General features: G+C 38.4%; 1 protein-coding gene across 1 annotated transcript in view; it reads left to right on the top strand.

Annotated features, from left to right (window-relative positions):
• The window catches only part of INSC (INSC spindle orientation adaptor protein), a 102,933-nt gene that overhangs the window by 12,956 nt on the left and 65,201 nt on the right, over positions 1-24,776 (top strand). The window contains exon 3 of the mRNA XM_057418216.1: positions 24,354-24,699. Coding sequence (XP_057274199.1) covers positions 24,354-24,699 — 346 coding nt within the window. The remainder of the gene's footprint in view (positions 1-24,353; positions 24,700-24,776) is intronic.

Genomic DNA, 24,776 nt, shown 5'->3' with positions numbered 1-24,776 from the left:
CACAAAACAAATAACCCAAACGAAACCAACAACAACAAAAATCAACCCAAACTCTCAAGTCAATGGTTCCTAGCAATGTGACTTCTGTGAACTAACCTGAATAAAGGTTATTCCCTTTTATCTCATTCTGCTCTATTCTTTTTTTAACCATCTTTGTTTTTTTTTTTGTTTTTTTTTTTTTAATCTTTGTACTTCTTATCTGCATGGCTTCTACAATTTGTTTCCCCTTTTGTTACTAGTGCCTGTCTTCACAAGATGTGCCTCTGTTTTCCTTTTTTCTTATAACATTTTGACTCCTCAAGAATGAGCAATCTATTTGTAAGTGTGCATAACTCTGTGCTTAAGTTCATAAAACGTGTTAAAGTACAAGTGCCTTAAATGCTTCGTCTAATCAGTGATTGTCGTTTCACTTTTTATACATCTTCTAAGTGCTGAATGCCTTCTATTTCATGGTTTCCTACAGTGTCTGCTGCTAACAAGCAAGAACTTGTTTTGTATTTCTGGCTTTTCCTACCTACATCTGTAAACTTGACTTCCTGTCTGATAAACACTCTGTGTGAAGTAGTAAATAACATCTGTATTTTCAGTTTGTATTTTAGACTACTTACTGTACATAAATCTTTCCTTGCTAGTTTGAATCCTGCTTTCCCTAAATCCCTTTTATTTGGAAGATACTGGGAACTCTTGTTACATCTCTTTTAAAGCATTCAGAGAAAGACTGTGTTATTTGATATACAAGAGCTAGAGCTGTAGAATTCCAGAGTTCAAAGTTCAGTGTGCTTACATGGCTCTCAGAGTTTTTAAAAAACACTTAAGAATGGAATATTTGCTGGGGAATTGAAAATATTTTTTTTTCTTCTTTTTAGTTCTTTTTTCTTTTTCCTTTGAGAAAACTCTTTTTGCAGTAACCTGTAGGAATAGAGAGTACTACAAAAGAAAGGAAGGAGTTTCCACAATAATGCACCTCTGCCAGAATGCAAGGTTTTTCTAAACCTTTTCATTATGATGGTTTTATCACTGTATGTTCAGTTCTATAACATCCTGTAGAAACATATTATACTACTTTCCAGAGCTATGCTGTAAACTGTTTGATGTTCAGTTTTAGAAGTCAGAAGAGAATTTTGGCTTTTAACCCAAAGAAAATTTGAATTTGTTCATTATAACTGTGAAGTTATGGTGACTAAAATGCAAAAAAATTGATGAGTTTTAAAAATCTGTTCAACTGGTCTCACTAGATCTTTTCTCATTAACACTGTAATTTCTTATTTGTGACTTGCTCTTAGTTGTGAACTTCTTTAAATGATCATAGAATCATAGAATCGTTAGGGTTGGAGAGGACCTTAAGATCATCTAGTTCCAACCCCCCTGCTGTGGGCAGGGACACCTTAAGGTAAATCATATCATCCAAGGCCTTGTAAAACCTGGTCTTGAACACTGCCACGGATGGAGCATTCACAACCTCCCTGGGCAACCTATTCCAGTGCCTCACCACCCTAACAGGAAACAATTTCCTTCTTATATCCAATCTAAACTTCCCCTGTTTAAGTTTTAACCCGTTACCCCTTGTCCTATCACTACAGTCTCTAATGAAGAGTCCCTCCCCAGCATCCCTATAGGCCCCCTTCAGATACTGGAAGGCTGCTATGAGGTCTCCACGCAGCCTTCTCTTCTCCAGGCTGAACAGCCCCAACTTCCTCAGCCTGTCTTCATATGGGAGGTGCTCCAGTCCCCTGATCATCCTCATGGCCCTTCTCTGGACTTGTTCCAACAGTTCCATGTCCTTTTTATGTTGAGGACACCAGAACTGCACACAATACTCCAAGTGAGGTCTCACAAGAGCAGAGTAAAGGGGCAGAATCACCTCCTTCGACCTGCGGGTCATGCTTCTTTTGATGCAGCCCAGGATATGGTTGGCTTTCTGGGGGGGCTTTCTGGGCTGCAAGCGCATACTGCCGGCCCATATTCATTTTGTCATCAACCAACACCCCCAAGTCCTTCTCTGCAGGGCTGCTCTGAATCTCTTCTCCTCCCAACCTGTAGCTGTGCCTGGGATTGCTCCGACCTTGCACCTGGCATGGTTAAACTTCAAGAGGTTGTCATCAGCCCACCTCACAAGTGTGTCAAGTTCCCTCTGGATGGCATTCCTTCCCTCTAGCCTATCAACCGAACCACACAGCTTGGTGTCATTGGCAAACTTGCTGAGGGCGCACTCGATCCCACTGTCCATGTCACTGACAAAGATGTTGAACAAGACCGGTCCCAACACCGATCCCTGAGGGACGCCACTCGTTACTGGTCTCCAGCTGGACATTGAGCCATTGACGACAGCTCTTTGTGTGCAGCCAGCTCTTTATCCACCGAGTGGTCCATCCATCAAATTGATGTCTCTCCAATTTAGAGACAAGGATGTCGTGTGGGACAATGTCGAATGCTTTACACAAGTCCAGGTAGATGACATCAACTGCTCTACCCCTGTCCCTCAGTTCCATAGCCCCATCATAGAAGGCCACCAAATTAGTCAGGCAGGATTTCCCCTTAGATCAAGCACCGTCATTCATCCTGAATCCCTCTTGTCAAGGTCAGTACCATGTTTTGTAGCATGTTTCATAGCATGTGACACACAAAGCAATGGAAGGAGGTCAAGCTAGTGGTGGTATAGCCTATCATATTCTGTTTTCAGAATTCTTATTTTTGAAATGTGTGAGTCTATAGAAAAGTCTCTTTTCTTTTTGTGTATTACAGAAATAGCAGTCCCCATCTGCCCAATGAGTATCTTGTGTCTGGGACTTGGTATCCTTTTCAGAAAGAACCCTTGGGTTAATGTCTTTGAAATAACAGCAGTAGAACCAAATTACTAATCCTGTCGACTTTACACCCTGTGGTTAGCTTTTCTAACCATTTTTCTTATGGCTTTGACTCCATAGTTCGTCCTTGCCTGCAAATCTTCCCTAGTACTAGGCAAAGCCTTTTCAAAGAATTCAGTGTTGTTTGTGGTCTGTTTTGTTTACTTGTTTTTCTGTAGCACATTTCAAAAGAGAAGCTAATCAGGTTTACAAATATTCTACCAGTCCTGTTGGATGTCTGTGCTCTGTTTTCAGAAGAGTCTTGCTAGCTGTTTCTGTGTTTAAGGTTTTATATTGCACATGGGAGTCGTCTTTTATGTTTGTGAATCTAGCAATGTGAACGATGCATTAATTGACACAAATATTTTGATTTCTTCTAGTCTACCAAATGTTTTTACTGCAATTTGATACTTGTCTGCTTTGTGAAGTCTGCTAGTAGTGTAGATGGATTTCTGGAAGTTTAGGATATATTTGCTGTAATATCAGAAGCTCATAGAAATTTTCAGTTGTGAAGTAATGATATTGTAATCTTAGTCCTCAAAATCGGAATACTATTTCAGCATTCCCTGCCTGTTCTTATAATGACTTACACTTGGCACCTGTTATATCATTAACAGTTTTCAGTTAATTTTTGGCATAATCTGAAGTAAAGTATCTAGATGTCTTTTTATTTGCCACGAAGGCTTAGGAAAGGCCTCCTAAAACCTACCATAACAGTTGAATAGCTCCTCTGACTGAGTTGTTGTGCAGTAATGTTATGTTATATAACACTGTTTCAGCTGCGGGTAGCTGGTGAAGAAGCCACATTCTTGGCTTCTGTATTGTCTATGTGAGTTGCCTGCCATCAAAGAACACTAAGTCTGAACTGCAAGTGTACTCTTTTCAAACACTATGTATTAACTGTGGGGAAGTGGTATATAGAATGAACCTTTCCCAGCAACTGTATGGCTAAACAGGAAAAATGAGTACAGTGTAAGAAATAGTAGAGCATGACAGGATCAGAATACTATGATATGTCTGTGACACACAAGGTAGTAAAGAAGAAGAGAACCAAGTGGTCTACCTCTTCATGCAACTCAAAGAGATCAGCCCAATGAAGGGATCCTAATTCTCAAGACAGCAGATTCACTGAATGTGCTATGTCTTTTTATGCCTGATGTATACATCATGCTATTGCACTGTTGCAGATTGGTGATGTTGAATATCACCTAGCAGGTGCTCTCAGAAAATTTGAAGAGTGTGTTTCTGTTCACAAAAACTTTTTCCTTACATGTTATCTTTTCACTGTTTTCATGGTGGTGTTGCCTGGCAAGTGAGTTCACTAAACTCTTTATAACTGTATCTATGTGTCCTCGGTTCAGCAGTAGCAGTCATGTTTCTCCTTTGTGGTAGCTGGTGCAGTGCTGCGTTTTGGCTTCCAGCCTGGCAACAGTGTGGGTGATATGTTGGTTGTTGCTAAGTGATGTTTACCCTGACCAAGGACTTTGTGAGTCTCATGCTCTGCCAGGGAGGAGGGGAAGCCGGGAGGAAGCAGAGACAGGACACCTGACCCAAGCTAGCCAAAGAGGTATTCCATACCACAGCACGTCATGCCCAGGATGTAACTGGGAGTTAGCTGGAAGGGCTTGTAGACTGCGGGGTTGGAGGAGGTATGGGTCGGTGCTTGGTCGGGCTAGGGGGGGGAGTTATTGGTCAGCTGGTGGTGAGGTGATGTATTCTCTTCCCTTGTTATTTCCTTTATCATTGTTATTGTAGTAGCAGTAGTGATTTGTGTTATACCTTAGTTACTAAACTGTTCTTATCTCAACCCGTGGGAGTTGCATTCTTTTTGATTCTCCTCTCTGTCCCTCCGGGAGTAGGGGGTGGGAAAGAAGGGGGGGAAGTGAGTGAACAAGCTGTCTGACTGGTTTTAAACCACGACACTATGGCAGAGAATAATGGTTAATTTTCCATACCTTGTTATTTCAGAGGTGTTTTCCCGCAGTCAGATTTTTAAAAATAGATAACTTCATTAAGGATATTTTAATGATCCTACTATGACTTGTCTTCTCAGTTATTTATTTTAGAAATACTAATGTCATACTGTGTTAAATAAAGTATTTGTTGCATCAGTTCACATTTCCTGAATATTTCTTCCTTGTTTAATTGTCTGGTCTCTCTTAATCTGGTTCACTTCTGCCTGGGGATGGTGGGCGGATCTTGTAATCAGTTGTTCTGTAACCTCTAATGAGCAAATTTATAAAGGCAGCAGAACAATGCTATGACTTTGTAAATTTTTTTTTTTTGCCTTTTTCTCTTTTTGGCACTCAGTATCATGATCTTAAGAAATGTGCTGCTCTGACCCCATTTTTAGTCTCATTAAATTTGCTACTGTCTGTTAGAGGCTGGATTTCTGAGTTCATACTAGCCCTGAGGGATTTGGAATGATGGAGTGAAATGCTTACAGGAGTTTAATATTAAACTGAAATACAATTGTTCGCAGTACCAGTTGATCCTTTTTGTTTCTAACAGTGTTTTAGAGAATATGATGAAGCATTTATGTCTGTGTATATGTATCTGTTATTTATGGTCGTATGCCTAAAAGACTATGGATACATAATGTTTTACTTGTGTTCAAAGGAAAAAATAAAAAAGCTTTTTGTTATGTTGCATGATGCTTCAGGTTTGGTTTGTTTTTTTTTTTTTACCTGGTCTTTTGTTGAATACCTTATTGTTGAAGTTATTCCAGGCGTACAATGGAAATATAGGAAATATTTATGTTAAGAACATAGTATTCTGTCCAGCTAAAGCTAATAGTAATATTTTTTCACTAACTTGAATGGCAGCAAGACTGAGCTGAGAATAGATATTAAGTAAGAGCAAAACAGGGGAAATCTGAGCAAATTATGAAAGGAAAAAGGGGAGAACCAGGAAAAGGTGTCAAAGTAGACTGAGGTTATTCAGTTGATGGCAAGATTGTTGAAAGCAACCTTTTGGAAACTGCTACAGAGCAAAAAGTTCTTGTCCAGTGTCATCTGAACTGCCAGAGGAAAAAGATTGTTCTGTTTTGTTTTTTGCCCTCCCTTCTTTCCCCAAGCATTTTATTCTCTGAGGGTCTGACATTGCACTCAACGTGCTCTGTGCTCAGCTGCTGGGTGAGAAGTTGATCTCAGTGACTTTTAAAATATGTCTTTTTCTTTCTAAAGTGTGAAGACAGTCCAACTGAGTAAACTGGCACACAGTTGCCCTACTGTAAGAGGGTGATATTTCAAAGTGTGCATTAGACTCAGCACCATTCTACTCTAGTTCCAGTTGCTGCAAATGCAAGCTCCTCAATAGATGATCAACTTCAGCATTTTTTACTATTTAAATTAACACTTCAATAACAATTTAAACACCTCTTCAACTGATGCCACAATCAAAACACAGAATTTTTTTTTTTTATTTAAATGTCTGCTGTGACAAGAGAAACAGGGACTTTGCTAGTCATTTGCAACAGCTCCTTAGTTTGTATTGCATAAGCCAATCCTCCACAGCTTACCCACTGAACACTTTTCACACAGGGGGTCATTAAGCCAGCAGAACACCAGCCTCATAGGACTGTAAGTGCGGTATAACATCCAAGAGTATATGTGCCAGAAAACCATGGTGTAAGAAGTCTGCAGGCTCAGAGCATCACCAGTGCTCTGTGTGTGCTATAAGGACTATGGTAACGGAATTGAAATCTCAACCAGGCTGACAGTTGCTTTGTCTGCAGTAGGGTCAGATTTATACTGCAGTTGCATCCACTCTCAGCCTTTGCTAGTGCTAGGTAGGATGAATCATGCCCAATGTCTTCATGAGGAACTGGAAAATAAAGCTTTACTACTCTCTTCATAATGGTAGATGAGTTCAAGCCATTTGTCCCATTACCATTGTGAACTTTCCAGCATCTAACAATGATACTGCTCCTTGTTTACAAATTAAATTTCTGTGTGTGTGTGAGCGCTTGTGGGACACACAGAGAAGCTCTTCACACAGTTCTGTTTTTTTCAATTAAAATGTAGGACAGCATTTGGCTATCTGCATGTTAATTTAACAGAACATGGGGACATGTACGATATGCATTTAGTACACAGTCTATTCATAGTGTAATAGCACAGAAAATTTTACTTCAGTTTGTTCCTCTAGCAAATCTGTGCAGGATCTTGTGTCTCCAGAAGATGCTTAATCTGCATTTGGAGAAATGGAAAGGGCCCCGTATGTTTCAAAATCTTGTTGCCGTTCTCTTTGTCCTCTCTACTTCTATCTTTTGTGTGCATTTTTTGAATGATCCATTCTCTTTGAGGCTTATAACTGTTATCTTTTACAACTCTCTCTCATGCTGTCCCCCCATTGTATCTGAAGGAATGCTTTGGTGTCACTGCTCTATTTTGTATACATGATGCTTTTAATAATGACACTAGAGATTTTCTCGGAATTGCTTACAAAGGCTACAAAGAAAACCAAAACTATGTGGAGAGGTCACCCCTCTATTTGTATTAGCTTTTTATATACTTGGTGTCACTCTTTCTCCCCTTACTCATCTGGATCTCCCTTGATGTGTGTTTGTACATGGATGTGGTGTTGTAAAAGCATGCTTAAGTGGAGCACATATGAAGAACAGGTAAAGCCACCCTCAATACTTTTCATATGCCTCTACCCTGATTATCCATTTTATATTCTGAAGAAATGCCCTTGGAAAATATTCTCACCTAGACATTGAATCAGGAAAGATCAAACTGATAAGCTGGAACGGGCATAAAATTTCACAAAGGTAATACAAAAATCTTACATGGTTTTTGCAAGTATGTTAACCTTCGCTTTATTGTAACATATATATAGCCTCCAATAGCTCTTGTGCTGGAGTACAGCAGTACGACTTCTCAGATTAGATCCTGAAGAAACTAATAACTAGAAGTGAGGTTAGTTATGTTTTATATCTCAAAAAGCTTTAACTGTGAAAACAGCCCATTATCATCAGAGGTCTATATACATCTCTGCATCTTATTAGGACAAGTTTTTGCACTTTCAGCAGATAAATGTGGTACAGATTAGATAATTTGCTATGGTTACATAAGAGAAGACATTAGAATTTTTACGTTCTCTTATGCCAGAAATAGTCGAAGCTTTTGCTAATAGGCAGCAAAATGAACACTTCTGCAGTGTTCTCAAGAAATATGAAGATAAACAGTTGAATGAATTCCATATGCAGGCAAAAGATGATTATTTCACATCAGCTTAAGTCTGTGAATAAAATGGAAGGGAAATAGGTGGTGTAGGACCATTTATCACATCTTTGCATTTGTTTTTCTCAAAACTGAAGTCATGCAACAGATAAGAATTCTGATTGCATTTGGCTGAGAAAAGTTTTTTCTGTTTGAATATTTCAGATTTCAAAAATATTTATGCAAAGATAATGTTTCTTTTCTATTCCAATCAAGCATTTGAAAACAGCAGAATGAGATCTTCACATCTCTCAGGTAGCTTCTATTGCCTAGAAATATCCCTTGAAGTGAGCCAAAGTTCAGTATAAATGCTCTAATTTTTTTTTTAATCTATATTGTTAGGCAAATGTTTCCAGCAGAATCTATTGCATGAGACTAATGTTAGAACAACAAAGAGCTAGCAGATGGAATATGAAGTTAAAATGTGTTAAAGGAATTGCTCTGTGTTCTGAGTCATATTTGTCCTGTTAGCATCCCACGGGTGCTGTGGTTTTAACTAGCATGGGTTGCGTATATGTACTCCTTATTGACTTCAAGTTAAGTCTGGTATGTAAAACTTTTCTGGCAAAAGAAAGGGATGATTAGGGAAAGAGAGAAACAAAAGAAAGAAAACACAACACCTCTTCAGAAAATGTCTGGCAACTGCTAGATCTGATGTGTTACGGCATTTTGATATTTGGTTTGTAGTCCCCTGGATCTAGTGTGGTTTGTTTTTTGGTTTGTTTTTTTTTTTTTGTCTGAAATATCATGGGATTTGATTTAAACTATGTGTTTCTGCAAGTGAGCATATACATACAATATGGACACAAGTGAGGTAATGATTTAATCGGCATATTGCCCTGTCATAGTTTCACTCCTGTTATCACTTGCCATCTTTCCAGGCAGTTGTGAAGTACAGGAAAGATTAGTTCCAGTAAGGCTTTGTTCAATAGAAAATCCAGCCATATACTTAATAGATGAAGTGTGCACTAAGACAAAGTGGTATTTCCTGAATACAGGAAAAGGATTCAGTGCCATCCCTCCTCAACCCAAGTAGTCTTGAGGATCTCAAGTCTTCAAAACTTCTGAGTTCATGTCAGATGTCTGGAAGGTCTGGAAGTAGGTAAAAGGTGGAAAGGGAAGAGAAAAGCAAAGATATAAGAATATAGTAAGAATATAATTTCTGTTGTCAGTACAGATCTGGCAAAATACAGACAGAATATATTTAATGTTGTTTTCACTGATTCAGCTAGAGTAAGTTTGCAGCATGTAGCATTGATTATTATCCCCCTCCTTTTACATAGAGAACTGAATGTAATCAAATGTAATTGAATGTAATGGGAAATTCTAGTGAGCTATTATTGTTTATAATATTGCCCTCTTCACACTTGCAAATGCCTCTTTCTTTGACAAGCTTTATTGGTGTTTCTTTTCTGCTGTCCCCTGGAAATGGGTTGTCTTCACCTTTTGTGCATAGCAGTAGTGAGAAGCAGAAAAGCAGGGGCACTTTCTTTGGTTTGGGAGGGGTGGTGGTAGTGATTTATAGCAGTTTCATTGGTAACAGAGAATTGAGGTACTGGTCAGTGCCTTTTGAAGAGCTTATCTATTTAAATTAGTAATTTCTGGAATATTCTGGAGGAAAATTCAGCTGCTTTGATTTTTACGCATAAACTCCAGTCTAATAATTTAGTTAAATGAAACTTTTGCACAAGGGGGGGTCTGGAGAGAGAAACTCCATTTCTCTTTATGTTAGAGATGGCCCCAAATGTACAGTTTTGATCCTGTTTCAAATGTTCAGATTTAGGATCTGGGTTTTTAGGTACTGTTTAAGTCTTTCCAGAAACAGGTGTCAGGTGAAGGGTGAAATCTGAATTGTACAGCCTTCTGCTTGCTGACAGTCTGCCAAGTCAGCACTGAGATTCCTGCCTGAATTTTTGTATTAGTTGCAGCTACAGAAAATGCATTCTGCTCTAGAACTGGTAGACCTTGAGAAACTGTTGAGCATGTGCTTTGAAAATTTTATGAAGTGATGAAAATCCTTAAGCTAAATTGATTTATTCGTGAACTCTGGAAAACAGTAGAACAGTAGAACAGTAGAAATCACATAGAAAACTGGATCTACTTGTGTTTGCTTCTCTATACAGTGAAGGAAGTTATTTTGTTTTCTGATTATATGATGGCACCAGGAAAGGATTGTTAATCAGACACTTTAAGAGCTTTTTCCCTTCCTCTGAACACTTTACTCTCATAATAGTCTGACAAAGGAAAAGAGTTTATCCAATGAATAAGCCACTTATTTTTTTTTTGTTTATCAGACACATATTTCCATTTGTAAAGTTCTGTTGTCCCACAGTAATTTGTATGAAGAAAAATTAGTTAAGGCTGGTAGTGATAATAGACTTAATATTATGGAATAGTTTCTTGCTTCCATTTATGAAACGATTTCACATCCAATTTGCTTGGTCTACTGTGAGGTATCAAAAAGCATTACAGCAGGACAAAAACCTAGTTCCACTTATCCTTTAATTGTTTTTAATGCAAAATGCTGTACTCACATAAAATACCCATTTATTTATGATTCGTGCCAGAGGCTAATTCAGTGAACCTGGGATGTACTATTGCAAAAAACAGTGGTGTTCACTACACTTTTTTCCTTCTATTAGCTGTTTCCCAGGTCACTTTCACAGCCAGTAAGATTTTATTAATGGTAAATAAATAATCAAGAACGGATATTGACTTATTTTTTGTGCAATCATATTAGAATGAAGTTTGTTTTTTTTTGTTTGGAAAACATCATTGTCCTGTTTTTAATGTACTGCAGGAGATGGAGCCTGCAGCCCCTTATGAATCATGGATAACTCATTTGTTCCAGATTCACTGACAGTGACCCAAACCCTGCTCTTGCTAAATGAAGAGGAATAAATAGATATGCTGTTTCATTCTACTCCCTAAGAAGGTGGAAAAAGAAGAGATCTTTTATTCTGTCTTCCCTTCTTACCATTACTTATAATATTTTCTCAGTCCCTGTAAAAGCCACCTGATTCTATCCTCCATGGTATGTATTTCTTTTCACCTGCTCTTTTCTGAAGATGAGATTGACACCTGTGCAATAGGGCTCTTGGCAGCAAGATTTGCTCTCTCCCTTGCTCCTCTTTTACATCTGGGATTGCCGGAGTTGCTGTGAATAGCAGTAAGGTGAAAAGTCCTCGCTAATGAATTATTTCCAAGGAGCAAGCAATCTACAGGATTCTTAACCCTCTCATCTTTACTTTCACCAGGAAACCAGGCTGTGGTTGTTTCCTTGCCTCATTCATCATTTTGAAGAACCTTCCTGAACTCTTGTCTTTTTCAGGTTTTGGAATCCAATTGCTTTGGATTTTATATTTTAATGAGACTGTTCTACCTCAGGCGTTCTTCATTCTTTGGGAGGGATGCAGTGTGTAGAGAAGGAAATGTCATATGTGTATGTGCACACATACATATGCACACAAAGTGTGTTGTTGTACCCTAATTTGAGTATAAGGAAGGGTCAGGTGGACAGATTAACATAGCAGGTCTGTGTTTATTAAATAACCTCTTAAGAGGTGATTTGACTATCTAGGACTCTAGTCTAGCATACTGTTATGCGTTTTCCAATAAGACTTCTATTCAGAAAAGCAATTTGATATATATGAATACTTCTGAATTCAATAACTGAGACGATTAAAATAAAAGAAGAAATGTTTATGTAATTAGTAAGGAGTAGACGTTAAACACTGTCATAATACCCTGACTGAACAAAGACTTAATTTCTAGTACAGACAGGAACATTAAACATCTAATTTTGACTGTCAAGTGCATGGAAAGAGAAAGAAATGTATCTGAGGGAGAAGCAAAGCATAACTCAGTCTTCAAAAGGCAGGAAAATTACTCAGGTTGCTGAACTTGCTATCAAACTTTTATAGCAATTCCAAGTGGAAAGTAGCAAAACAGTGCTTATATCTAAGGAGTGAGAGAAGGTGAATAAGACAGAGCTGAAAAAGAAAAGGAAGAAATTCAGTAAAGAGTTGCAAAAGATTTGGCATTAAGCAGGAAAAGGGATGACAAAACATGAACCTGCCAAAGACGCATTGTATTGAATAATAACTTTGTTTCCCCTATTTTCCATTTTAATAAAAAAATTCAGTGGAGATTATAGATGTAGTAATTTACCAGTAAATACTGAAAACAGTAGCTATTAGGCAAAGGGTAAAATGGGAAAGGGTAATGGCAAAGGTTATTTTTGAAAGCAGGGTATTAGAAGTAGACTTCAAGTACTGAAGGGATGAGTAATTGAAATCTCAAGGTTATGCATTTAGGGGATGAGAACAAGAACGTCTGCAACAATCTGTAGCTCACTCAATGGAAAACAAAATTAGGGGAAGGACCTATGTATACTAGTTGATAATGAGATGACTGTGACTGCTTTTGCCAGTAAGATGTGATGATGAAGTCATCAAGATCCTTCTAGACTATATGAAGTTAAATATTTTTAGAGATAGGGTGTACTAATGTCATTATTCAAGCTACTGTGAGACTTCATTTACTCTAAAGCATGATACCAAGTCTTTGAGTAAAAAATTAATTTTTCAGCAGCTACAGATCTATCAGGCTGTTTAGGGCAGGGGCAGTGGAAAGAGGCGTAGTTTCATAAAAGGAACCTAAACATTTTTTCTTGTTAGGTCTTGCAGAACAGAAGCTGAGGAGATGTGTTTGCTTTCTAGAAATGCATTGGAAGATTAATTCTTATTTTAAAGGAAAGATGAATCAAAATGGTAATGAACTAGCTTTTAAAAACTTTAGATTAGAAATAAGAAACTTTTAACCATTGGAGCAGTACAATTCTGAAATAGCCACTTAATAGAACACTTTTGAGCCCACAATAAATTAGTTTTAGAGTTATCTTTTTTTAAGCCATTTAGGAACTAATTATCTGATATGACTGCTTCTGGTATCAGAGAGTGGATTTGATGATATAAGATTTGATTTTCAGTCCTCTGAAGTATATAAGCATGTGCATAAACACTGAATTTGTTTGATTAGAAACAGCCTTCTTATTTGAATGCTCCTATTAGGTATTTTTACCAACTCATTCTAGTAATTGTGACACAGTTGCTAGTTTTCACCTTTTTAACTTTTCTGTTGAAAGATTAATGTTCTAACGTGAATTTTAGAAAAGCCAACATCAGGCTAACCTTTTCTTACCCCTTTTTAGACAGTTTTAGCTGGAACTGCAATGCAATAGGTGAGACTGAGGGTCCCCAGATTTCTGTAGTCTCCTAAGTGGTACTGATCTCATAACTCCCTGTAAAATGGTTCTTGTTTCCCTCATTAGGCAATCCAGGCTTTACTTAATCAGTAGGGTTAGGACCTTAAATGAGTAAATAGTAAAGGGTGAAAGGCTAATGGTGCTGCTCATAATGCATGTCATAACTCCTTTGAAAATGGCAGAGAGTTGTAGTGTTTGTTATTAAGCTAGAAATTAAAGCAGATTCAGAGGAAGAGAAAAAAAAAAGTTCAGTGAGGCACTGGCACTGTTTTCATGGACTCTCATGTTAGTCTCCAAATTAGTCCTCGCTTGTGATTGTGAATAAGCATTGCCATGGTCTGTGGCCCAAATTATTTCCAGTGTTGTTTTTCTCCTCTCTTTCATTTCTGTTTCTCCCTCCTAAGCGTGTATAAGGACTTCTCTCTTACAGCATATTGTTTTTATAAGGCTATGAGGAATATTGTCCTCTGCAATTACAAGTGTAGCTTGAGAATCAAGAAGCAATGAACTGGGATGAACTCGGATTAATATCTTGATCATATTCTCTCCTGCTGATGGCCTTGTTGACTTTTCTGTCACACAATGCATGAAACATACCCGGCTATTTATGGGAGTGAGAACTTTGTGTGTATTCAGTAATTAGCAATTTAAATTTATGTTGACGGCAACATCCCTTCAAGATCATTGACATACTGCAGTTAGCAAGTTGGGCTTGAAAGCAGTAAAAGTGTTCTGAGTAGATCTGCCTTGTGATGTTCCATCAGGCTATACTGTTCTGCTTGCATTGAACTATATAGAGTTGAAGTCATGGACTGTGCCATTGTGCCCACAGCTAAAACCTGCCAGCTCTGCTACCTCATTTTCAGGAAAAAAAAAAAAACAAAACAACAAAACTTTCATGGTTTTGCAAGACCCAGGCTGTCATTTGCAAAGAGAATGGGAGTGGTGGGATCTTGCCTTTTCAGCAGTGCTTTAGTCTGTGAACTGAACTGCAGAATAATTTCTTTTTTCAGGACCTAACCTCAGATGAAGGAAATAGCTATTTCATCTCTCTCATCAGAGAATTTGCTTGGGGAACTAAGGGAATCTGCTTACTCACTGCAGAACAAATGATCAAGTAACATGCTGAACAAAAGAACCAATATCCTTCACAAAGTTTGGTCAGCAGATTATTTTTTAGGTCAATGTATAAGTTTGTTTTTCTTTGTGCAGAACACAGAAATGCCCTGTAGTTTGACAGATTTGGCTAGGTGAAAAATCTCAGCCCAGAGAACATCCAAGCCAGTGTAGTTGATGAGTGCATACTACTGCTGAAATGAACTTAGAGAAAAACAGAGTTTAGGTGATACTCAGTGTCTTGCCGTAAATGTGTTATCTCTGACCTTCAGTTAGTAACTGACTCTCTTACTCATAGACAGAATGAAATAGGCCAATACTTTTTTTTTAAAGTGCTCCATCACAGAGTTCCACTTGTCAGATTTGATGTTCACCTTCATTTCTAGTTTCACCAGCGGTCAAATGGAGGTTAAAAAAAATATAAGCATGTCAGTAACTCATACCAACACATTTGGGTGAAGGGATCTAGGAACAGTGGATTTATATTGGCAGTCACACACCGCACTTCAACATGGACTCTCAAGCAGCAGGGTCAATGGGGGAGCAGTTTTTTTCCCCACCTAAATAATATTGTCCAAATAGCGGAGTGGCTGAAATTGCCTGCTTCTAAGTCTGGTAGATTCATCAAATTGGATGAATTCCATCAAGTCTGATCTCAGTCCATAACAGTTTACTAAGTCTAAATATGCCAATATCACAGGGTTCACCAAGCTAATTGGATTTGGAAATTTATAGAATCATAGAGCAGTTAGGGCTGGAAAGGACCTTAAGATCATCTAGTTCCACCCCCCCCCCCCTTGCCATGGGCAGGGACACCTCATACTAAACCATGTGTTTGAAACCAGTCAGGCAGCTCGTTCACTCACTTCCCCCCTTCTTGCCCTCCCCCTACTCCCAGAGGGAGGAGAATCAAAAAGAATGCAACTCCCACGGGTTGAGATAAGAACAGTCCAGTAACTAAGGTATAACACAAATCACTACTGCTACCACCAATAATAATAATGATAAGGGAAATAACAAGGGAAGAGAATACCTCCTCAGCAGGAGCTGACAGATAACTCACCCCACCCCACCCAACCGAGTACCAACCGATACCTCGTCCAACCCCACAGACCCCTAGCCCTTCCGGGTAATTCTCAGTTACATCCTGGGCATGACGTGCTGTGGTATGGAATACCTCTTTGGCTAGTTTGGGCCAGGTGTCCTGTCTCTGCTTCCTCCCAGTTTTCCCTCCTCCCTGGCAGAGCATGAGGCTCAGAAAGTCCTTGGTCAGAGTAAACATTTGAGCAGTAACTAAAAACATCAGTGTTATCAGCGCCGTTCCCAGGCCAAAAGTCAAAAACACAGCACTGCACCAGCTACTAAGAAGGAGAAAAATGACTGCTACTGCTGAACCGAGGACACCATGCCACCCAAGGCTTTGTCCAACCTGGCCTTGAACACTGCCAGGGATGGAGCATTCACAACTTCCCTGGGCAACCCATTCCAGTGCCTCACACCCTAACAGTGAAGAATTTCTTCCTTATATCCAAACTAAACTTCCCCTGTTTAGGTTATAACCCATTACCCCTTGTCCTATCACTACAGTCCCTAATGAATAGTCCATCCCCAGCACCTCTATAGCCCCCCTTCAGATACTGGAAGGCTGCTATGAGGTGCTATTTTAGTCCGTTTACTAGTTTAAAATGATGCTACTAATGCAGTAGTGTTCGTTGCAAGTAGGAATTAATAGTACTATGCAAATATAAATTCAATAGACATATTTTAGTTGCTGATAATAGACATTAACATACTGTTTGTTCAGCTTTGCCAGTAAACAGGCATATTAGCAGCCTTATACTGTCATTAACTTGCGATAACAGGGTGTATTTGGCATTTTCTGCCTTTCTGTCAGGAAATGGTGTTCTTTTGCTTCTCTCTTTACCTTCTGTGAACTCAATAGCTTATGTGCATGTTAAGATATCTACTGTTTTAGCAATGTAATGTACCAGGCACAAATTAAAAATCTATAAAAATGGTTTGAACTAGTCATTTCACCTTCTGACCTTCCCTTTAGTCAACAGAGGAAAACACCTGGCTCTACTTACACTCTAACCATATAAATAAAATTAATATATATTATCTGAGATTCTACATAAGCTAATCAGAAAGCTTAACTGGTCTCTGATGGTTGCTTTTCATGTGGTGGGTTTTTTTTTTTGGTTTGTTTTTTTTTTTATCGTGTCTTCTTTATGTTCTGTAGTGTGCCAGTAAGTCTGTGATGGTAAAATATTTCCAGACACTTTTAGAGTGGCAACATTACAGTGAGGATTTCTCATAAAAACTCAAAGATCTGGGAACATTGGTGCAGCACTTAGCACTAAATGATTTATGTGGACTTTTAAATAGGTGTGATGAAGCTCTAGTTAATTTACACATCACACCTTATACATTACAACTGTTTATGGTATTTTTACTTTCCTTAAAGACGTTTCTAAATTGGCAAATGCATAAGTTTTCACAAAACGCTGTAGCCTGACCACAAATGTTTAGTTCTAAGTTTTGTAGGCTGGTTTCATTTATCTCCTTCCAGAAGCTGGGTGGATGCTTAACAAGGCACAAGCCGTTTGTGGTTTTAACATGTTATCTATAGTAGCACTGATTTTGAGGTGTCTGGTGGTTTGAGCAACTCCATCATTCCAGAGTGCAGATGCCAAACTGAATCTGGTGGTGCTGAAGTTTCAGTAAGTGGCAAGGAGAGGCCATTGTTGGCTTCAGGTCATGTGAAGAGACCAGTTACTAGAAAAGTAGCAATATTGAAATGTCCCTAGTCAGCAAAAAAGTTAATACCACCATTGTAATACATTTATATTTTACTTGTCATCTTTGAATAGTTCTGGTTTTGTTAGCAATAGTTAATTCTGCCCATTGGCATGCTTGATTCCTGAAAATAGTGGTAATGCCTCTATTACTTCTGCTGCATGTCTTTGGGGTTTAAACCTACTCCTAAATTAAATGGAAATTTTAAAGCATAGAAGGGTGATCAATGCTGACTAATAAGAGTTCTGCCTTCCACAATATGCTTCAGAATATCCAGCTGAACAGAGTTCACCTCTCCTTAAGCTATTTTGAGAAATGTTTCAGGAGACTTAGGTATAATGATCGAGTAATCATTCAAGTCAGGCAAATTAAAATACCATTTTAATATAGCCTGTTAACTTTTTTTCAAAAACTAGGAATTAATTTGCTTTTTATCAGTGTTTTCTAAAGGTTTAAATAATCCATGCTAAACCCAAATTCTGTCCTAGTGAAGTTGGAGTGCTGGTGTTCTACTGGAAAAGAACGTAAAACCAAGGAGAAAAAAAGAACACATTGCTTGCTGCATCAATTACAAATACCAGATATTCATAGACGTCTATTGTCTGAGGAATTATCTACAAAGCAAGTGTGTTTGCTTAAAAATCATGAATCTGATTCCAATTATCTTAAAGCTATTCTTTATCTTCTAAGCTAGCACTCTAGCTCACTCTATAAATTTGTGCTAAACTCAGTGCAAATACAATATAATGGAGCTACAAGGTTCTTGCACAATTATTACTGTGTAAAGCAACTTGAAGATAAATAAGATGGTCTACCTTGACTTCAGCAAAGCATTTGACACAGCCTCCCACAGCATCCTCACAGCTAAATTGGGGAAGTGTGGACTGGATGATCAGGTAGTGAGGTAGACTGCGAACTGGCTGAAGGAGAGAAGCCAGAGAGTTGTAGTCTATGGGGCTGAGTCTAGTTGGAGGCCTGTGACTAGTGGAGTGCCTCAAGGGTCAGTACTGGGACCGGTATTATTTAATATATTCATCAATGATTTAGATGAGGGAATTGAGTGTACTATCAGCAAGTTTGCTGATGACACTAAGCTGGGAGGAGTGGCCGACACGGCAGAAGGCTGTGCTGCCATCCAGCGAGACCACTGGAATTATTCACATGAATTGATCAGCTCAGACTTCAACACAATGTTATAAAAGATGAAACTTCTGCACTTAGTGAAACTCAGTGCTAAAATGGAGGCATAACTCTTTTTCATTATAACATTTGCAATTTAAAGAAAGAAGTGAATGCAAGGAGTTCCAGGCTGAAAGTCAAACAAATAATATAGTTGTTAATCCTTCACTTTTGTATTCCTGTAACACCAGCATGAGAGAGCACAATCCTCTAGATATCAGTCCATCTTGTCTATCCTAAAGATCTTGTCATTCATTAGACTGCTTACAAGATGATAGAAAATACCAAAAAATGAAGAGAAATACTGGTAATGAACTCTGAATACGATATGCCTCTGTAAAGATTTCTTGCAGATTAAAGTAAGTTTTACTTATTGTAAAAAATGGGAGGTAAGTCTCCAGGATGAAATTTGCCCACTGTGTGATGTATGCAGAAATGGGTGCCCAAGGAAACAAAGTATGAGCATCTTTTGAAGCAATATACTTTTAACGTGCTATAGGTCTGAGCCTCTGACACTAAATGATGTTGTCAAAACACAATTTTTAAAAGACTATGTGTGTTTTGGGAAGTGCACTGGAATCCAGAGTATTCAAATTTCTAGTTATGCAAATTCAGTTGAGTGCTCTTGAAAACTTCATCAAATATTTTACAACCTCAATTAACATAGGATGACTTTGAAGAAATGCTGGAGACTTTCTTTTAATTTTTATTTTGCACTGAGTTATTTTTATTACTGTTTTACATGAAATGCTCCTTTTATAGTGTACAGTATAGATAAATTGCTTTTTTGTCAATATAAGATGAAGTACTAAATTCAGAAATTCTAACTGGTGGGGAGTTACCAGCTATATACATCAGGATCTGCCAGTTACTCAGCTACTGTTGCTCAATTAAACAGAACTGGGAAAAATCACACCAGTGATATCCCTTACACTTAATCCAATCTTGATTAATGTATTTAATGATCTGAAAAATAGTTGTAATAGCAGGACAACAACACTTTCTGCTAATGCAAAACTGGTCAGGTTAATTTAAAATAATGAACAAACACAAAAAGTCTCATAATACTGAGACACTGAAATGTAAAATGTCATAGAATCATAGAATCATTAGGGTTGGAAAGGACCTTAAGATCATCTAGTTCCAACCCCCTTGCCATGGGCAGGGACACCTTATGCTAAATCATGTTGGAAGAAACTGTACGTTAATGAATGTAAAGTACTGCATAAGAGGAGGGGAAGGGAACTGAAGAAAAATCTCTCTCATCTGACATAGAATAGTGAAATTTAAATTATGTATTATCACTGATGAGAGATTCTGAAATAAAAATAGTAGATTTTTTGAAAGGTAAAAAAGAAAGCTGTGTGTATAACACTTAAGCAAAACAAAATTAATTTGGGAAATTGCTGGAAAACAGGTACTGTGCAGAAAATGTAATTCCAATGTAGAAATCTGTAATTTACCTGAATTTTGGATATTGTGTGAATTTCTTGCCATCACATCTGTCATAGTTTGAACTCTGTCAGCCATGCAGTTGGATCATTGCCTGCTGATGCTGATCATTCCTTTACTGCAGAACTTATCTGGTTCTATCAAAGTTCATTCTTTGTTGGGATGATGGTCAGAGGGAAGTCAGGGCCAGTCGCTGGTGACCTGAAGACATCTAGTTGGTGGGCTATAAAAGTATTACATAGCAGGACATAGCTGTTCTGGTGTTCCTCAGTGGCCCGACTCTTGAGTACATGAACATCTACATGGCGTACCTTCACCACCAGGTTATGCACATGGGCAGTGATGTCTTGCCACAGTGCAGCAGCCCAGATGGGTTTACCTCTGCACTGCCAGTTGCTCTGCTTCCATTGCTTCAACCACCCCCACAGGGCATTTGCCACCATCCATGAGTCAGTATAGAGATAAAAAGTACTGGCCACTTTTCTCATTCAACAATGTCCAAGGCCAGCTGGATGGCTTTCACCTCAGCAAACTGACTCGATTCACCCTCTCCTTCAGCAGTTTCTGCAACTTGTTGTCAAGGACTCCATATAGCTGCCTTCCATCTCCTGTGCTTTCCCACAATACGATTAGACACACTCTGGTCAGATGTGTTGTTATCTCAACCCTTCGGGCCTCACGTTGGGTGCCAAAAGAACTGTTGTGTTTTAAACTCTGTCAGCCACGCAGTATCACTCTCTCACTCCCTCCATTCCTTCCCCACTACCCCCACTCCTGGTGGGACAGGGAGGAGAATCGAAAGAATGTAACTCCCACGGGTTGAGATAAGAACAGTCCAGTAACTAAGGTATAACACAAATCACTACTGCTACCACCAATAATAATAATGATAAGGGAAATAACAAGGGAAGAGAATACAATACCATGCGCCAATACCCAGCCCGAGCAGTGAACTAGCCCTTCCGGGTAACTCTCAGTTACATCCTGGGCATGATGTGCTGTGGTATGGAATACCTCTTTGGCTAGTTTGAGTCAGGTGTCCTGTCTCTGCTTCCTCCCGGCTTCCCCTCCTCTCTGGCAGAGCATGAGGCTCAGAAAGTCCTTGGTCAGAGTAAACGTTTGAGCAGTAACTAAAAACATCAGCGTTATCAGCTCTGTTCCCAGGCCAAAAGTCAAAAAACCAGCACTGCACCAGCTACTAAGAAGGAGAAAAAATGACTGCTACTGCTGAACCCAGGACAACATCTTAAGGTATAGGAAGACTGGAAAATACTTTTTGAACGTGTGGGGAAAGTAAGTGGATGACTGGAAGAGTAGAATTATTTCTGTATGGCAACAGATTAAATAGACTGAGTTTCTATACCTTGGAAACAAGATAACCAAGAGAACACAAAAAATAAAATGATTTACACAGATGGTGAATATGGAACTACCACTTAGATATCTCTTAGCATACAAGAAATAAAAGGCTTGTGTTAGTATCTCCAGGCAGCAGGTTTAACACAAACAATAAGAAACACTTCTTCATACAAAAAAATAATGTGAGACACTGCAACTAGATGTAAGGGATGAAAGTTTAACTGAGTTCTAAAAGGGTTTAATGGCTACTTTTGTTTCATGGATTGTAAAAACATCCTGCTCAGACACAACTGCTGGCTTAGGAAGTTCCTAAACCACTAATTGCCAGAAGATGGGAAGGGGAAGTTGCTCAGCTCTTGCCATGCCTCTTGTAATCTTTCCTTATGCATCTCCTAATGGCCGTACTGGGAGCAGGATAATGGACTAGATACTTTTTTTTTAATCTGACCCATTATAGCTGTTTTTATTTTGTAAGCATAGATGATTTTTTTCTTTTTCAGTAATGGGAGACAAAATGGAAATTTTCGTCTTGTTTTTGGAGTTCCATAAATGCTGTCTGAAATATGATTCTTAATAGCTAATTAGGAATGATCACACTTTTTGCTTTCCTTAATTTATAAAAAAATTATCTACAAACTCATCTGTTGACTGCTTAGGAAGATTTTATCTAAACACAAGGAGATGTGTATAAAAATGAATCATTTATGTATTTCACGTGATATATGTATATTTTAAAGAATAATGTGTCAGAAAATCTGATGTAGTGAGTAGGGAGACTTTTTCCTACGGTTATTCTGTCTGAAAAGAGGTGAATTGTGTTATATTTGCTATTGTTGTGCATTAAAGTATACTAAGTTTAAATGACAGAACAGCCTAAATTCTACAGTTGTACTTTCCATTAGGAGGAGCAGATGAAAACAAGGCAAGTTTCTCTTGTTTTCACTTATTTTATTTCTTCTTCGCCTTTCAACTCTAATTATTTGTAATCCTTTTATTATCAATCCACCTTCCACTAGAGAAAAAGATACTAAGGTTTTGCAGTATTTCATGTCATATTAAGGAAACTTGCTAGAAATTAAGACAGTTTTCGGCTGGTGAAAACTCAGAAAAAAAAGATTTTATTAATTGTAGATCAGAAATCTGAAATTCTTGCTGAGTAAAGTGCCCCTTTTGGAAGTGTGTATGCAAATATTACATTTGCTAGTCATGCTTGCATTTATAAATTCCACAGAAACTTTTTTAGACCTATAAAAATCAACATCTACTATGCCATGGAGACTTGCAGTGATACTTTGAACACTTGGCCTCCCGCTTTGCTTTATTACCATGAATGATGTTGCATTGAGAGGGGATATAATGAGCCTAGTGGGGCACAGATATTGATAAAGTCAGTCATTACCATTGCAACCATGGTTAATTTCAGCAACAATAATTGACAATACTTTAAGCTTTTGCATTAAGTGAAGGAAAATGTAAAGAATTTGGATATATATGATGGCTTTTTAACAATAACTTGTCTTTTCCCCTTAGCTCTATGTAAATGTCCCTTAGATTTATACATGTATTTACATATATACTTATGTCTACTGTTGATGCTAAAAGTGTTTTTTTGTATGCATTTATTTACCATAGGAACTGGTCTCCTGAGAAGATTTGGGAGTGGAAATGTAAACTGAAAATATCTGAGCTGTTAAATCTGAAAAAAAAAACCCCACACAACCCCAGACAAAAGGATGGATGATTTCTGGAGACAATAGACAGTGCCTGTTCTGTGGTTGTTTTGGAAGCAAGGGTCAGATGGGATCCTTTGGCAGAGGTGACGCTCCTTCCTTGGGGAGCTCACTTCTCCAAAGGGAAACAGAGGTCCACTGGTAGGTGTGGTAGGAGAGGGTCAAAGTATGAGATGGGGAGCCTACATTTCGTGCAGATGGTCTGAGAGACTGCAGGAGGCAGAAATGGGCCAGGCAGGCCTTAGAGAGAGCAAATGTCCAGAGAGTCAAAGGGATCAGGGTGCTGCCACTAGGAAATTCCCTGAGCTAAATTAAAGTAGAAACTATAGTTTGTCTGCAAAGACAAGGTATATAAGGATAAATGCAGTTGTGTAAACTCTGCCTGACCTAGGATCCTATACCTGACCTTTATATACCATTAGATACAACATTAATAACACTAGTCATGTTTAATAAAACCTGGCTCTGTATGTGTATATTGTTGGGGTGAGAATTCAGTTGATTTTTTTATTAGGATCTGGACACCTCACTATAAGAAAAAAATCTGGGGAACTCTACCTCAAGGCTCTGGAGAACTTGGGATTCCTCACAAAGCTGAGCTCAGAACAGCTCAGTACAGCTGCTCTTGGGTACCACTTTTTATTACCTGGAGGGTACAAAATGCGAGCCCATTGCCCCTGTGTCAGAATATACTCATTAAGGGGGTTTTCAGCCTCACTGGTTCACATCATATTTGCTGCAGAGCAAAATGTATGTTTTGGAATTCAGATGGGCAAATTGTTCAGAGAGCAATGAAAAATAAGTGTGAAGCTAAAAGACTAGGTCGAAAAGTAAAATGCAGCTGAGGTTTACAGGATTATGATAAGGCAGAAACAGATATTGTTGCTGACCGTAGCTTTCACTGTCTTGGTTTGGCTGTGTCAGTGTGGGTGGAAGGGCTCTGGAGAGATGCTGCAAGGTAAAAATTTCTCTGTTGTGCATAATAGGCAAAGTGTAAAAAACCCTGACAACACAGTCCCATACATAACTATCAACCACACCTATAGGTTTGCTCACTCATCATCATATCAAACTCTGAACGTACAAGAAACATTTCCCCTAGAAGTGTAGTCTAAACTTCTGTTTATCTCTAATCTCGATGGATTTTCACAAGTGATTTTATAGCAGAATATGTGGTGTAAGGGTGATTAGAAAATCAAAACTTGTGTTTGGCATAGAAAACTAAGTGTGTTGCTGTGTTACAACAAGCAAATTGTTTGCTCTATTAGCTGTCTTTTGTCAATGAATTGCAACCTGGGAGGATGCAACTTTATGGTATTGCTGGTAGTTATTTGAAGGTTATTTTGTTTTACCTTGTTCTTCTTTCCCTTTCTCTGCCTTCTAGCATGCACTTAATTCAGGTGGACTCTGTTCAGAGATGGATGGAGGATTTGAAGTTGATGACAGACTGTGAATGCATGTGTATTCTCCAGTCCAAGCCAATCAGCATTGAGAAGGATGAACAAAATGAACTTATGCTTTCCTCACAATATAGTACATGTGATAACTTGCAGCTGCTATTAAAAAGAGCTTGGATCATAAGCACAGAGCTGACAAGGATTTCTCAAAAGCTGGAGAAAAAAAGATGGCAAAGAGTCCACAGCATGACAGTGAGAGTCAACTGCCATGTGCGTTCAATGATAAATGAATACAATGCATTCACCAGGAATTCTTCAGAAGAAATGCACCAGGTAGGATGCCTTACTTGATGTCATGTTTGTCCTGTGTATTATTTTATTTATTTATTTATTTATTTCCAATAAGTAAA

The sequence above is a fragment of the Pezoporus wallicus genome, unplaced genomic scaffold (genome assembly GCF_028554395.1).
Source record: "Pezoporus wallicus isolate ANWC-B61680 ecotype Strahan unplaced genomic scaffold, APGP_CSIRO_Pwel_v1 contig_2025, whole genome shotgun sequence".
NCBI lineage: Eukaryota > Metazoa > Chordata > Aves > Psittaciformes > Psittacidae > Pezoporus > Pezoporus wallicus.
The sequence above is the reverse complement of the archived record's forward strand: the minus strand, read 5'-3'. Positions and strand labels throughout refer to the sequence as shown.